General features: G+C 36.0%; 1 protein-coding gene and 1 long non-coding RNA gene across 2 annotated transcripts in view; one reads left to right on the top strand and one right to left on the bottom strand.

Moving 5' to 3' along the window:
• Positions 1-16,989, top strand: part of SERPINE2 (serpin family E member 2) — a 77,227-nt gene that overhangs the window by 58,767 nt on the left and 1,471 nt on the right. The window contains exons 5-8 of the mRNA XM_074191263.1: positions 10,583-10,781; positions 11,532-11,632; positions 13,782-13,868; positions 16,266-16,349. Of these exons, the coding sequence (XP_074047364.1) occupies positions 10,583-10,781; positions 11,532-11,632; positions 13,782-13,868; positions 16,266-16,349 (471 nt within the window). The remainder of the gene's footprint in view (positions 1-10,582; positions 10,782-11,531; positions 11,633-13,781; positions 13,869-16,265; positions 16,350-16,989) is intronic.
• Positions 1-16,989, bottom strand: part of LOC141490883 (uncharacterized) — a 37,693-nt gene that overhangs the window by 20,161 nt on the left and 543 nt on the right. Inside the window, exons 2-3 of the long non-coding RNA XR_012469381.1 lie at positions 8,368-8,525; positions 8,212-8,268 (exon numbers count right to left, since the gene is read on the bottom strand). This is a non-coding gene — a long non-coding RNA (uncharacterized LOC141490883). The remainder of the gene's footprint in view (positions 1-8,211; positions 8,269-8,367; positions 8,526-16,989) is intronic.

Genomic DNA, 16,989 nt, shown 5'->3' on the forward strand with positions numbered 1-16,989 from the left:
CTCGATAATACTAATAGTCTATACCCCAGGAAGGTTAAAAAAAAGGGGGAAAGATTTATGCCTCCCAGTAACCTTTTTTTTTAAATTTTTGCAAGGCAAATGGGATTAAATGGCTTGCCCAAGGCCACACAGCTAAGTAATTATTAAGTGTCTGAGGTCATATTCGAACTCAGGTACTCCTGACTGCAGGGCCGGTGCCCTATCCACTGCACCACCTAGCCTCCCCGGGGAAAGATTTATACGTGTAAATGTAAACAGCTCTTTTATGGTGGCAAAGAACTGGAAATTGAGGGACTATCTATCAATTGGGGAGTGGCTGAATAAGTTATGGTGTAGGAATGTGATGGAATATTATTGTTCTATAAGAAATGATGAAAGGAGTAGTTTCAAAAAAATTCTGGTAGGACTTCTTAGGACTGCTGGTAAGTGGAGTGAGCAGAACAGGAGAATAATGTACATAATAACAGTAATATTGTAATGATGAACAACTGTGAAAGGCTTAGTAACTGATGAATAAAAGTCTTTTGGAGGACTCGTACTGAAAAATACTGCCCACATGCAAATAGAGAACAGGTAGATGCAGAATGCTAATTGAAGCATTTTCCCCTTTATTATTCTTAGTTTTTTTCCAGAACATGGATAATGTAGAAATAATTTTATATTGTTTCATATCTAATGTTATTTAGCATATCATCTGAATGGGTGGGACAGAGGTATAGGAAGGGCCTCAATTTGTAACTGAAAATAAAATTAAATAATAATTTTTAAAAAGAAAGAAAATTGTGCCATTTATGACTTGAATCTAAACCTTTTTTATTCCCAATTTTATTTTATTCCCAATATTACATTTTTATATCTTCAAACAACTTAAACTTCAACACAAATTCTCCAATGAATCTGTGGTCTTGACAGTACAAAACCTATTCCTAAATGGCTCCTAAAAATTCACAATATACCAAGAACTGTTTTTGTCTTTTTTTTTTAATAGATCTTTTCATTTTTGACTCATGGTGAAACTGTGGGCTGTTCCATTAGCTATCCCTATTAAATAACTTTGTAAATAGCCACTTAGAAGGAACACTTTATTTGAAAGTGATAACCCTTCCCTATCTCTTACTACCAATATGCCTCCTAGGAGGATGGGAGTCTAGTAAAACTTTTTTTTTTAGATTTTGCAAGGCAAATGGGGTTAAGTGGCTTGGTAATTATTAAGGTAATTATTAAGTGTCTGAGGTCATATTTGAACTCAGATACTCCTGACTCCAGGCCCACGCTCTATCCACTGTGCTACCTAGCCACCCCTTCTAGTAAAACTTTTGCTTTTTCAAGAAAGTGTCTTTTGAGCTCCTGAGATATATTTAATATGACTTTGGGTTTATTGAAATACCAGAGAGAAGTTGACTTTATAAATAAATAAAGATAAATATACATATATCGACATATATATAGGTTGTTTGAAAGTGAAAGGAGGGATGAATATCTTAATAACTTTCTTCAAAATGCAACAGCATTGGGGCAGCTAAGTGGCATAGTGGATAAAGCCCTGGCCCTGGAGTCAGGAGTACCTGGGTTCAAATCCGGTCTCAGACACTTAATAATTACCTAGCTGTATGGCCTTGGGCAAGCCACTTAACCCTGTTTGCCTTGCAAAAGCCTAAAAAAAAATGGGAAAGTTGAGGGAAAGTAGGTATGCATTGTTGGTGGAGTTATGAACTAGTTCAATTAATCTCTAGAGCAATTTGAAAGTATTCCCAAAGGGCTATAAAACCATGCATATTTTTTGACTCAATAATACTAATAGTCTATACCCCAGGAAGGTTAAAAAAAGGGGGAAAGATTTATGCCTCCCAGTCACCTTTTTTTTTTAAAAAAAAAAGTAGTGTAACTACTTGTCTTCACCCTTAGTTTCTGCATTGCTATAGTGATTAACAGAATAATCAACATATGTTCTTTACCAATCTTTACACAGGTCTGCCATATGTATTTTCTCTAATCAGACATGAAGTTTACTTACTCTTTGTGAAACTCTTTTAGGTAATCTTTGGCTGGAGAAGGAAGTATATTTTTAGAATTGTGCTAGATATATAATATATCAAGCCATTCTCATTGACAGTTAAATCATGATTAACAGAGCTAAACTCTTAAAGAATTATTAGAGGTTGAAAAAAAGTTGCCAAATTCTGCCATTCGTTTCTAGAGTGCAATTTTTAATAGGAAAAAATAGGATATTCAAATTACTTGCTTTTCTCATTGGGGAGGGGCAAAAAAAGAGAGTAGAATATCAATAGAGAGAACATTTTTTCCTAAAAATTCAGTTCAATGACAAGCTTAATAAATATCTATTTAATAGCTATCTAATAAATAAATATCTATTACAGATAAGTTACTGGGGACAGAAAAACCAGCATTTTTTTCTGCCTCCAAGAAGTTCCTTCTCTTGGGATTGAGGAAATGCAACATTTACAAAGAAATTAATGTAAAATAATACCAGAGTAATGCTGATATAATAAGTGAGGTTCAGGAGAGGCTTCTGTAGAGAGGTGACATTTGAGCCATTCTTTGAAGGTGGTTAAAGATTCTGTGAGGCAGGATAAAAGAAAGAGTGTACTCAGACACATGGACCCACTTATACAAAGACAGAAGGAAGAGATGGAGGATCACATAGCTAAAATCTCTAGCAAGTCAATTTGATTGAAGCAAAAATTACATGAAGAGATTTAACAAATAATACTAGAAAAGTAGATGGAAGCTTAGACTTAAACATTTTGGAAAGTTTACACTGAGTCATACTGAAAACAGAGTAAATAAACTGGAAACTAATTATTTTCATGTCCTGTGTTAGATAAGTGGTTTCCATCAAGCATGTTAGAATCAATTTTTGTTAACTGAGCAGATTTTCCTATAGTCACATCATATCAATGTAGTGATTTATAAAAGCTGCCCTAGGTTCATCTACTCCTAGCAAGCATTTGTGCCTATGATAAGAGTTCGAACTTTTGCTTAATCAATGATCTGTCCAAGGCCATTAGTGAAAATCATGATCCAGAATTGGGCAGACCAGGTCAACATTATTTCCTGATGATGTAAATTTTCTTTCCTGGGTGGGTTTTTTTCCCCTCATTGTTCTTTTTATCCCCAAGAAATATCTTTATTAGTTTGCCCCATTTCTTTTATCTCTGAATTCCTGACTTTTTTTTTTAGAAAAATTGAAACATTAACCAAAAAACATCTTATAGACCCATGTTGATAGTCTGACACATAGCTATGGCAGACTTGGCAGCTAACACAGTGAGTAGCTCTTAGATGACATTCAATTAATGTTAATTTTTTGTTTGAAAATCAGAGTTTCATAGTATCACAAATTTAGATTTGGAAGGACCCTTTAAAGACTATTGATTTGAATCCCTTCATTTACTGAGACCCAAAGAGGTTAAGTAATTTTCCTAAGATCATACTAGTAAAAATCATCAGAAGCCAAATTTGAACCTAATTCATTTTGGGAGGGAGAGCTAGGTAGTGCAATATCCAGAGCACTATGTTTGGAAGCAGGAAGACTCATCTTCATGAGTTCAAAACTTGCCTCAGACATTTAACCCTGTTTGTGTCAGGTTCCTCATTATTAAAATGAATTGAAGAAGGAATTGGCAAGCCACTGCAATATCTTTGCCAAGAAAACACCAAAAGGGGTCACAAAGACACTACTGAAAAGCAACTAAACAAAAAGCTATTTTAGGAAGGACCCTGGCCATGCTTTTCCTCAGTAATATCTCCCCACAATCTTCACCATTCCTCCTTTATGTGTTGTCTTTCCCCATTGCAAAAGGAACTCTGATCAACACAATGACCAACCAGAATTCTAAAGGACCTATGATAAAAACATTCTCTCCACCTCCACCTCTAGAAAAATAGCTGATGAACTCAGTGCAGAGGTTTTTTTTTCTATCTTTCATCTTGGTTAATGCAGAATTTGATTTGCCTGACTACGTACTTGTAATAGGTTTTATTTTTCTTGCCTTCTCATTGGTTGAGAGATGGAAAGGAAGAGGGAGAAAAGTCAGAACTGAAAAGAAAATAAAAGTGAATTTTAAAAATATAACAGAGGCTCCTTTGAGGGTAGGAGCTTGCTTTGCTGGCTTATATTTACATTCCCAGAGCACCATATATGGCAGATTATAAGCACTTCATCAATGCTCTGTCTAGTATCTAATACAGTATTTAGCAAATAGAAGACATTTTAATAAATGAGATGTCTAAAGAAATGCATATCACACAAACCAAAGATGTAAATTCAGAATACTAATGGATATTCACTTTGTTGATATTATTACTAGATTGATTTCTTCTGATGCAATGATATTTAAAATTTTTTTTAAACTAGCAGATCTTCTGGGTGTTAACCTAATATTTTCATGAACTAGGAAGTTCATATTTAGTTCCCACTGTTAGCATACACATTCATAACATTGCCCAGTTATCTACAAGGTAAATTCTTTTTTATTAATATTTTATTTTTTCCAATTATATACAATAGTAGTTTCTACCTATCATTTTCTGTAAGGTTTTGAATTTTACAATTTCTCCTCCCCTCTCCCTTCCCTCTTCCCATCTCCCCATAGAAGGCAGTCTGATAGTCTTTACATTGTTTCCATGCTTTACATTGATCAAAGCTGAGTGTATTGAGAGAGAAATCATATCCTTGAGGAGAAAATAAAATATGAGAGACAGCAAAATTATATGGTACATAAGATATTTTTTTTAAAATTGAGGGTAATAGACTCACAAAGTAAATTCTTGATAGTCCTGGGAAGACATTTGACCATTTATGATAAGAGTTGATTAGTGTATTGAGGACCAGAAGAGCTTGTTTCCTATGTAAAATCTTCCTAGAATTATTTATTTGAAAAGGGAAAAAAGTGGCATAAACTTAAAGTTATTCCTTTGGCTTTGGTTAGAGGGTTTTTTTTTTCCAAAAAGGATCTCACATTTTTATATCTTCTCTTTGGGGGCTAAGGATAGGCATGAGATATAATTGAGTGAGCTTCCCTATTGGACCACAATTCTAGAAAATGTAAAGGCTCTCTAAGGATCTGTGATCTTTTTGACACTTTTTCATTCCTTAATTTCTAATTTTTCATTCAAATTTTCTAAGTTACAATTTCTTCAAGGAAAGATATTTATCTTCCCATCATTTTTCTTTACAATCTGTCAAATGAGATTGCCTCCTTTTTTTTAAGCATCCCCCAAATCTTCTAATTGGGAAAGATATTGATTGTAATATCCAAGAATGTGGCACAAAGAACATAGAATTTTAGGACTGGGACATACCTTAGTGGTAGGGAATGAACTTTTTGTGTTCTGCCAAGAGGCTGCCTATACTCCCTTCTGCTCTTGATTCATTGTTTTATGAGAACAATAACTTTCAACTGCAGCAGGTGTGATATCTTTTGGTCATTGAAATATCTTGTGTTTAGAATACTACTTCAGAAGTAAAGTGTCGTTCAAGAAGATTAGGTTTCTAGAAAATTTCCATAAAATCATGCAGTGAATTATTCCTATTTTTTAAAATATGGTGAAAGAATATAATTTAGTCTCTGAAAAAAGGCATATTTCCTTTTCTTTTCTTTTCTTTCATTTCAGAGGGAGACTCTCAGTTTATGTCCTTCTCTTCAAGCCACTCCATTACCCGCCTTATTTAACTATTTTATAACATGCATATGAATGAACACTGACATATTTGTGATTTAGAACATAGAGATACAAGAATGTATGAGAGGCAAGAAAATTGTGTCAGTGACTATACATAAAGACTGGACAGTTATGGGTATTATAAATGGAAATCAAAAATCATATACATATATGTAGATTTATAAAATCTTCATTCACCTACATAGAGATCTGCTTTTATGTTTGCACATATGCATAGTCCATCCCTGACTGTTGACACAATATTATTCATAGGGTCATAGATTACACCTGGAAAGAATCATATTAGTCCATTTTTTTCCAATCTGAAAATAATGGATGAGCAAACTCCAAAAGAAATTAATTGACTTGTTCAAGGTCACATACATTTACCCCTGACCTATATCTCTCTTCATCTTTAATGATCTAATCTAACTGATTAAAAAAAAATGTTGTTTGTTAAGGAAAAAAAAGTTACCCCAGTCTTCTAAATAGTCTTAATATTTCTACTGAAATCACAGGAACTCTCAAATAGAAAATTTCTGAATTAAGACTGAGAGGATCATCATTTCCTCTCCAGGGAATCAAAACAATACAAATAATCTTTACATTGCTTTTGCAAATTCAGCTCATTTTCTTGAGAATATTTAATGCCTAATGCTAGTGAGGGAAAAAATAGAAAATTCATGTCTTTTGGGATCAAATAACCAAAGAACAGAGTCACTCATATCCTGAGAGTTATTATGTATCCCTGAGTGTGGCCCTGTGTGCTGGGGCAGCTGAGTGGCCTTGTTGTCTGGATACTGTGGATAGAAGGAACACCATGTTCCAAAAGGTTACACTAATATGCTTGTCTAAACATTTCTTCTTTAAAGAGAAACTGGTGTCCTGCATTCCACTAGCTGGACTAGCTCTCTTGCATTTTATGGTCCAAAATATTCTTTGGGGAATATGCCCTATATCCCACAAAGGGGCATACTTATTTGTGTTTTTTATAGGTAGACTTTATGGCAGACAGAAGGTTTCCAGAACCCTGTGGAAGAGGGCAGACTACCCCAATAAACTATTGCTCCTGATAGAGAAAAATGCCATCTTCTTCAAAAGGCCTTTCCCAATCTCCCCAGATGCTAATGCCTTTTCTGCTAAGATTACTACCTTCCATCTACTCTGTGTATATCTTTTATAAAATTGGGTAAATCTGGGGGGTTTTGGCCATTAAAATATTAGGACATTGAGGGCAAGGAATTTGTTTCTCTTTAGCCTTTTCTTTATCTCTCCAGTACTTTGTGCATTGGCTAGAAACATTTTTTGTTGTTCAGTCACTTCAGTTATTTTAATTGTGTCCAATTCATTGTGACCCCCATTTGGGGTTGTCTTGGTAAAGATACTGGAGTGGTTTGCCATTTTCTTCTCCAGTTCATTTTACGATGAGGTTAAGTGACTTGCCCAAGGTCACATAGCTAAGATAGTAAGTGTCTGAGGCCACATTTGAACTCAGGAAGATGAGTCTTCTGACTACAGGTCTCACATTCTATCTACTATGCCACCTAGCTACCCAACATAGTAAACTCTTAATAAATCCTTCTTGATTGTTAGACAAGAATTCTGGATTACAAAGAAAAGCCAACTTCCCTCTAGGCCATTGATTTGTCTTCCTTAAAGACAGCAAAACTCTTCAAGCTGCTGCTGATACTCTATTATCTCTACAACGCTTTATTAGGAGGTGTGTGAATGGTTTGCTTTTTAAAGGAGGGATTTTTATCCATGTAGGGAATTTCCAGTGATGTATATAAGGACTTGCACCCTAAGTTACTGGGATAAAAAGTTTCCTGGGGCCTTAAGGGGCTATGTTTGCTGTGCTTTGTTATGGTCACACAGCCAATAAGTATCAGTGGCAGAGTTGGAGCCCAGGTCTTTGTGAATGACACCATCTCTCTACTAATGGTACTACTACATTGCCTCTAAAATCAGTATGGTTTCAAGTGGTAAGGGGAAAACCAGACTTGGAGTCAAGAATCTTAGCTCTGCACCAGTTGGTCACCTCACCTCTAAATGTTTGTTTATTTGTCCAAAAAATGTAGGAAATTAGTATTTGTGCCACTCTTGTACTACAGGAAGATTAGGAATATACTTTGATCTACCAGTATATTGATGGATCTGTCATTTCATTTCATCTGTCTGGACAGCAATCCATCAACTTAAACTCTGTGGACCTTCTTGTTAGGTCCCTTGGCATGGGAAGGATAACTGCTGGATACATAAGTACTCTTCATCAGTCATCCCTTGCTCTTGCTACATGATGTCCCATGTCTTTTCCTAATCATATTAGATCTCTGGAATTCTTTATACTACTCCCTTTGTGAGATTCTTCATTGGTCATTTGTTATACCTCATGCACACCCCTAGATGCAACTCTTAAATGAGGATCATTCAATGTATCCATTTTAATGAAGGCTATTTGTATGAGTTCTAGGAGTTTTTCAAATGAAAAGACTTGATCAGTTCCCCTTTATCTATTTAGATTCCTACCTTTGCCTGGGAAAGCCTCTCCTAAAAAGGATTAATGAGAACATACAGCATCCATACCTAGGGAAAGTGGTTTAAAAAAACAAAAAAAAGAAACTTCAGTTTGACATTAATCAATATTCAATATTATCCATTAATCAATTTGCATTTACTCAGCACCTGTTGTGGACCATTTAGAGCTTGGTTTGGCATCAAAGACATCTACATCATCCACTGCATCCCAGGTCATCACCAGTTGTCTTGATTTCTTTGTCTACAGCCAACACAAAGGCATGGAGTGTTGTTGAGTATGAAGAATAACAAATAGGTCATTATAGCTGTAACAAAGAGTAGATTGAAATTTATTAAAGGATTTTCCATATGGCAACTGAAGCTTCAAGAGGGCTGAAAATAGGAAGGATACTGGAAGGTCCTTGAAGTCTGCATCCAGATTAGATGGTAATATGGGATGTTCCTCAAGGCTGGTTCTACAACTTTCTCCTTTTTTACTGAAATGTCCTACCTGCCTTGTATGCTAGAGATGCTCCTTTGGGAGTTGGGAAGGGGAGAGGGTAGGTTATCATTGAGGAAGCAAGGTGGACTCTGTTAACCTCCACTTTAAACTTCACATTTTAGAATTTGGGGTATTATAATTGATTGGAAAGGAAAAATGAAAAGAGAATGCAACCCTCATTATGACTGACTTTAACCCTGTTGTCATAGAGATTTAGAGACACTTCTTCATTGCTTTGGTTTGACTTTCAAGAAACTATCCCCTGCACAGCTTAGGTGAACTCATGAACTCATACAAGATAGTGAAGTTGTTCATGACCCAATCTTCCAATTTAAATCTTATCTCACCTCAACTAACCTCCAGATTCTAAAGCAGTGGTGCTAAAGTAAAATAGAAATAGGGGCTACTAAACTATACCTAAGGCTCCCCAGAGGTGCATATTGACTTAGAAAACATGTTATCAATGTTCGATTGTATTTTTATTTATTTTGTTAAATATTTACCAATTACTTTTTTTAATCTGATTTGAATTTCATTCAAAAATGTTGCCCCAGGCTATATGTTTGACCCCTGTACAATGCCATATGTACATTGAGTTTGTTTTGCAGTGACTCAGGGTGATTTTTTTCTGTATTTCACATGTTGCATCTATTTAATGGGCTAGCAAGCATTTTGCCCAGGCTATATAGAACCTGATGCATCTCTCCATTATTCCTTGAATGCACAACAACTTTCCTCTTCTGGGGAATGAATGAATAAAAAAAAAAAACATTTAGCTTACTAAGTGCAATGTATATTTAAAAAGTCAGACAGTTACTGTTCTTTAAGGGGTTCACTTTTAATGGGTCATACACCCATTACACTTTTAATGGGTCATGTGGATGGTTTCAACTGAAAGTTGGCTGGAAATTGTAGCCTTTCATGATTCATAGACCTACAACATCACTAGAAGAATATTGATGTCAAAAAAGAAGTGCTTCAAGGAAAATTTGGGGGTGGGAAGAGTCATTAAAAACATTACACAGTCCCCAAAAGACAATCTATTCTCCCCCGTTCAGAGCACAGTACATTATCCAAAGAGCATGTACTGATGGGCCAGTTCGATGGTAGTTATATGCACATATACTGTATATATATATTAATGAACCAGCTCTAGGGGTGGCTAGGTGGCGCAGTGGATAAAGCACCGGCCCTGGAGTCAGAAGTACCTGGGTTCAAATCTGGCCTCAGACACTTAATAATTACCTAGCCATGTGGCCTTGGGCAAACCACTTAACCCCCTTTGCCTTGCAAAAACCTGAAAAAGAAAAATGAACCAGCTCTAGAGGTTATATACAAATCTGTCAGTCACAGTGTTGTGTATCTCTGGAGGCATTTACTTGGATGGCTACAGAAATAAATGTAAAACATCCCTTATTCCTGTTCCTGCTCTGTGCAAATAGCCTGACACCAAGGCAGCCTGCATTCACTCTTTTTTTTTCAGAATTGATCCCCATTTAATATGGAGTCCAGAATTTGAAAGTATTTCCAAAGACAAAGTCTCTACCCTTGCATTTCAGCTGAATTCCACACCAGGGCAAAGGCAGTGATTGTGAAATACAGTAGCTTTACTATTCAGACCTCCTTTTAATTTGAAGAAATGTAAAGCCGCATGAGGAATGAAGATGTAATTATACTTGGCCCTGTTCCTCCTTGAGAGCTATTGTCTATGAAGAGGAAATGTCAACCTGAATTGCTCTCCTCCCCTGGAGGATGTCCTAGTGAACAGTTTGTTGCTTTCAGTTGGCACCATTGCACATGGGAGTAGGGCAATCTGTGAATTTTCTAGGAAACCATGGAGGCTGTACTGAAGCTGACTCTGATTTCTTTTTCCCTATTTAGGGTCAGCAAGCACACCTAATGACTTATGGTACAATTTCATTGAACTCCCTTACCATGGAGAAAGCATCAGCATGTTGATTGCCCTGCCTACAGAGAGCACCACCCCACTCTCTGCCATCATCCCTCACATCAGCACCAAGACAATACAGAGTTGGATGACCAACATGGTACCAAAGAGAGTGCAGCTGATTTTGCCCAAGTAAGTAACATCATGATGCCTTTGGACTGAAGATAAGATGGAAGTACTAAATAGACATTTGTTGGATTAAATTTGAAAACTGAAATAGGATTACCACTCTAATAAACATGATCTGATAGCTTAAAAGAGGTCTTGGAGGCAAAGAGTCACATGACCTAGGTTCTAGTCATAGAGCTGCCATTTATTGGTTGTGTGACTTTGGACAAGTCATTTCTATCTCTTTGGACCAATGTTTCCCTATTCACAAAATGAGAATGGTCAGACTCAGGTACTCTGGTCACTTCCAGCTCTATAAAATTGGATTATGAATCCCAAGCTCCAATTTGGGGTGTTGAGAACATATTTCAGAAATAACTAGCAATTAGACTAGTTCATTACAATCACCTACATCTATAAATGTAGAAAATTTCACTCTATTTCATACATTTGCCATCTGCTCTGGATTAGAGAATAAAGAGGGCATTTTCAGAGTCTTTCTCTCCCCCCCCCCAGGAGGAAGGAGCTTAAGCAGAAGGGAACACTGAGTTTTTCCTCCCTTACTTCCTTTTCACATGTACATGTTGTCTGTGATGCTACTGTTCGGAATTGCTTCTGTTTGCTTGATATTTAAATTTGGAGTGTGAGAATTAAGATGCTAGTTTAAATTCCTATTTTTAAAATTTGCTACTGAGTCCTATTTCCTAGGTTGTTTTTTCTTGTATTCTAATAGTACATGTTTGTTCCTTGTTTTATTTCCTTTTCTTGTACCAGATTCACAGCAGTAGCAAAACTTGATCTGAAGGATTCCCTGAAGGCTCTTGGCATTACCGACATGTTTGACTCAACAAAGGCAAATTTTGCAAAAATAGCAAGTATGTTTGACAAGTTTTATTTCCTAAATAAGTCTGTGCTTTCACCAAGGAGCAGAGGCATCATGATAATAGTGGATAGGATAGAGGGCTAAGTTTTAAGTCGAGAAGATCTGGGTTCGAATCCCATCAATGAGAACTGTTGGCTATCCTCTGAGCAAGTTACTGAACCTCTATGTGTATCTCAACAGCTCCCTAGGAGGTACCTTACTAAACACTTTGCAAATTCTGACTAGGAAGAGAGAAGGAATTATCATCTGAGAATCATAGATCCTTTAGATCCATTAGGGTAGGAAGCAAACAGAATTTAGCATGTGTTAGAACTCTCGAGGTGACTACTTCAAATTTTAATATTTTTGCTATAGACATCACAAAATGGTGCAATGGAATTTTGATGATAATCTTATATATACACCTGATTAAACTTATCAGAATTTATTTTTTAAATTCTGGGAAGACTTTCATTTTGTAAAGTGGGCTTTCCAAATCATTTGACTCTTCCTCTTAAATTCTTCCCAGTATCTGAAAACTCTGAGTTCATTGTTGGCCTTGTCAGATGCTCAAATGTGTGATTGGTAACTATAGGGTTAACCTATAGTTCTGGTATTTCAGGTATGTTTATATCTGTGGATTTGCAAAGATGAGTTTGGTTAGAGTTTGCTTTGAACTGAGAGAAGGATGTTCCCTTTCAACCACTTTTAGGATTTATAGATTTGAGACTACACTTTATCGTATCTCATTTTATATAACTCTTTTTTCCAAAGTAATATTTCAAAAGTGTGATCTCCATACATAAATATTAATATATTATATGTATACATATAATATATAAATTTTAAATTCATTCTTTTCCATCTTTGGAAGTAAAACTAATCATTTTGTGTATATGTGAATACACACACACACACACATATGTATTTGTGTGTAAGTATATATAATTTATTTGTTTATTTATTCATTCCCCTCAAAGGTTAAGAATGCAATCACTTATCATTAACCCATCAATCAGGATACAGCTGTGGGTATTCTCCTTTCTCTAGCCCCCACCCCCCAGTTGTCTATTCCTGCCAGGTGACAAATGTGCCTGACGTTGTGAAACAGCAGCTGCCTACATGGATATGGCAGTGCACTTTAATGAGGATGCTCTGCCTATGACTTTGTCATCCTTTGGGGTGTGAAATGGATGCCGATAGTGGTGGAAATGAATGCAAGCACAGAGCTCCCTTGTAAAGTGCCTTTGAGCTCTTAGAGCAGCATTGGGGTACAATGAGAAGAGTGATGTATTTGGAGTCAAAGAATCTGGGTTTAATTCCCTGTTCTTTCTTCTTATAGTCTGTATGACCCTGGTCAGAGAGTTTTCCTCCCTGACCCTCAGTTTCCTCATCTGAAAAAGAGGTTGGATTATATAATCTCTTCTATCTTTTTTATTCAGAATTTATGCTCCCATGATCTATGGGATATCAGTCACCTCCATATGAAAGGTTTAAAGTCAGTGACTGCTCCTTTGTGACTTCCCATTTCACTAAACTACTTTTCTAGCCCTAGTCTCCTCATCTGTAGAACTAAGGGGTTGTATTAGGTTATAATTAAGGACCCTTCCAGTTTATAAAACTGCTGTTTAATTCAGCAGAGACTAAAAGTCCACTGAGGTGACACTGAGACAACAGTCTTCAGTCTTTTTCTTTCTTTTTTATTTTTTTAACAGTCTTCAGTCATTGACTAACCAGATCACCTCCCCTGTCATCTTCAAGAATAGTGATAATATTGTCTACTAAGAATTAGATACCATGCTAGGCATTTAACAAATATGATCTCATTTGATCTTCACAACCTTGGGCTATGATATGCCCATTTTACAGATGCAGAAACTGAGGTAGACATAGGGTCCAGAATTGCATAGCTAGTAAATATCAGAGGCTAAATTTGAACTCATTTCTTCCCAATTCCAGCTGGAATTGGGAAGAAATGAGTTCAAATCCAGTCTTTGACCACTATTCTGTTCACTGCTCTGCTTAGTTGTCATAAGAATGATAATTGGGGGGGGGGGGTTGTACACACTAACCAAATCACAGAAACTAGCAGTGAGTGGTTTGACTTAATTGACGATTAAATTAAATTAAATTGACAATAATGCTTTGTTTTGTCTGAACAGGATCAGGAAATCTTCATGTTTCTCATCTAATACAAAAAGCAAAAATTGAAGTGAGTGAAGATGGGACCAAAGCTTCTGCAGCAACTAGTAAGTCTTGGTGTGCATGGACGCCCAAAGAACACAATCCTCATCCAGTAGTAGTGCCCTATTGTTAGAAGGTTAGATAAAGCAGACCCAGTTCCTGCTCTCATGATCTTTTTTCACTTTGGATATTAGACAAGGCCATGCCTTTCAGACTATGATCCAAATTTAATACATCATATTCTCTCTAGTACAGTTACCTCCATCTCTATCCAAAGCGAAGTTAAGTATTGACATATGTTGGATGAATCCCAGCTATGTAGTACATACATTCAACCATTTTTCATTGATTGTCTGCTATGTGTGGGACACCATGTTAGGGAAGAGGAAAAATTGAGGTAAGTCACAGTCCCTGACCACTTAGCCCAGAAAGCTGGGGTAAAGAGAGGAAGACAGATAATCAAAGAAAATCATCTAAATAGTGCCATGGATCTGAAATCAGAAAAATCTAAATCCATATCCAATCTTAGATACTCTTAATTAATAGTTGTTTTTTACCTTGGACAATTATTTAACCACTGTTTGCTTCAGTTTCCCCATCTGTAAAATGGTGATAAAAAAAATGCACTTAATTCTCAGGGTTATTGTGAGAATCAAATGAGATAACATATAAAACCCTTTGTAAAACTTAAAGTGTGATATAAATGCTAGTTATCTTCATCATCATCATCATCATCATCATCATCATTATTATTATTATTATTAGAGAAACAGAATCTATATTACGTCTCTCCATAATTAAGTGTAGTTGAGCCATTTTCCCAGTCTTGGTCGTTGTAATGCCAAATCTACTTTTTTCCCTCCATCATTTAAGTAATGTAGGAGAAGAGCAAAAATCAATAGGCCATAGGGACAACTAGGTGTGCAGTGGATTGAACACTGACTCTGAAGTCAGGAGGACCTGAGTCCAAATGTGGGCTCAAACACTTGATACTAGCTGTGTGACCTTGGGCAAGTCACTTACCCACATTGTCCCAGAAAAAAAAGAAAAAATCAGTAGGTCACTTATTTTCTCCATTTGTCTAGAAATCAGTAGGCATTAATGAATGATTAGAATGTCAACTTTTTGCAAATAAGAACTGTTTCTTTCCTGTATATGTATCCCAAGTACCTCAAACTGTCTGGCAACTTAATTAAGCACCTCCTGTGGGCCAGACACTCTCCTAGAATGAAACATTATCTATACTCCAATTTTTAATTAGGGGGAAAAGTACATATATAGCCAAGATTATAAAACTTATAGAAGTAGTTGGAATTTTTTTTAAAAAAACTGACACACTCACCCCACCCCACTCCAAACAATACAATATCACAAAGTGTAAACCTTTGAAACAGCTTCAGCTTTCTTTAATACAGTTTGGTCTGGGAAAACTTTTCATTTAGGGCCCTAATCGAGGTTTGATGAACTTCTTTGAGTAAACCTTGTTTTCAGTTGTATTCTAAAGGATAATGGTAAAAGTACAGTATGTCTAGGTTAGCCAAATCTGAAGACATACTTGCTTTGTCTTTTGTAATTTTTTATGTTTTGAATTTTATGTTGATATTTTATTCTGAGTAATGGCCTCTGAACTGAGTGGGAAGGGGGAGAAGGTTGCTATTTGACTAACACTGGTAAAATAAATGTATCACATGTGGTAAGACTATAGTTGAAATTCCTTGTTGGTAATTAAAAGAGTAAAAGGACACTTGACACTTACTAGTGTGACCCTGGCCAAGTCACTTAACCCCAATTACCTCACCCCAAAAAAAGTAACAGAACTTAATTATGAGTGTGGTTTTTAATAGAGTAAAACATACCATGTATCGATCAGATATATATACATATAGATAGATAGATAGATAGATAGATAGATAGATAGATAGATAGATAGATAGATAGATATGGAATAGTAGCAGTTGCCAAGGTGGGGAGAAGACCAGACAGGAAGGGAAAAGACACAATAGTATAAAGGACACTCCTTGTTTTCAATGACCTTGCAGTCTAGACTAATGGAGGACTAGATATAGTCACCAAAAAAAATTTATTTTAGAAACTGTATATCCTCAATGCAAAATAAATGGCATCTGAATGATATGAAAGAATCAGTTATAGTAAGCTAGGGAGATCAGAGAAGACTTCATGGCAATGATGACTAAAGGAAGACCTTAAAGAATGGTTAGCAGGTGGGCAGACTGCAAATAGAATGGGAAGGCATTTTATAAACAAAGGAAATTAAATTAACAAAGATGTTGTCATGTGGCAAATCATTCTCATTGAACCAAATCAGACAAGGTGTGGGGAGAAAGAGCCTCTCTAGTAAGAGGACTATTAATTCCACTTCAATCCCCTTTTCTGCTATGTCTTATTTAGATTACTGACATTATTCTCTTGGATTCTAATCCCTTTGTTCCTTTCTTTCTTAGCTGCTATTCTAATAGCAAGATCATCACCTCCTTGGTTTATAGTAGAAAGACCATTTCTATTTTTCATTCGACACAATCCTACAGGTAAGTGATTATTATTGCTGGTTCTGTCATATACTGAATGTTGGTATTCAAAGAAGTGTGTGGGGAGCATAGCTCTATCAAGCCTTATAGCCTGAAGGTTGTTAGACTTAATACTGTAATTACTATATGGCAGCAATTACCTAGCCTTTTGTATACTATATCAATCAACCTTGAAGATCTACAGGGTAATGTTTTAAGATCTAATAAGCTTTTTGGCAGGAACTCATTTATGGCAGCCTGCTGCCAGAGGATGATGGGACCTTTCAAATTTTGGCAGAATCGTAGGTGGTTTTCTTTTGTAATCATTTAGGGCAGGTATAATAGCATTTTAAATGTATGATAGTTGACTTACAGAAACCACCTGGATTTTCCAAAGGCTCAGAGACAGTGATCAAATTTAGTAGAAAATTTCACTTTTTTGCAAAACATCTTGGAACATATTCCAACATTCTGACCCATACTTAACATGATCATTAACGTTAGAACTTTGAAGACTTTACTCATCATGTCTTTAATATATTGCCATACTGATCCAAATATAGGCTAACCTCCTAAAATGAAATCTTTTCGAAAGGAGAGTAGGGAAATAGAGAGATAAAGATATGGGTATAGAGATATGGAGATATTTCTCTCTCTCACA

The sequence above is a fragment of the Macrotis lagotis genome, chromosome 6 (genome assembly GCF_037893015.1).
Source record: "Macrotis lagotis isolate mMagLag1 chromosome 6, bilby.v1.9.chrom.fasta, whole genome shotgun sequence".
NCBI lineage: Eukaryota > Metazoa > Chordata > Mammalia > Peramelemorphia > Peramelidae > Macrotis > Macrotis lagotis.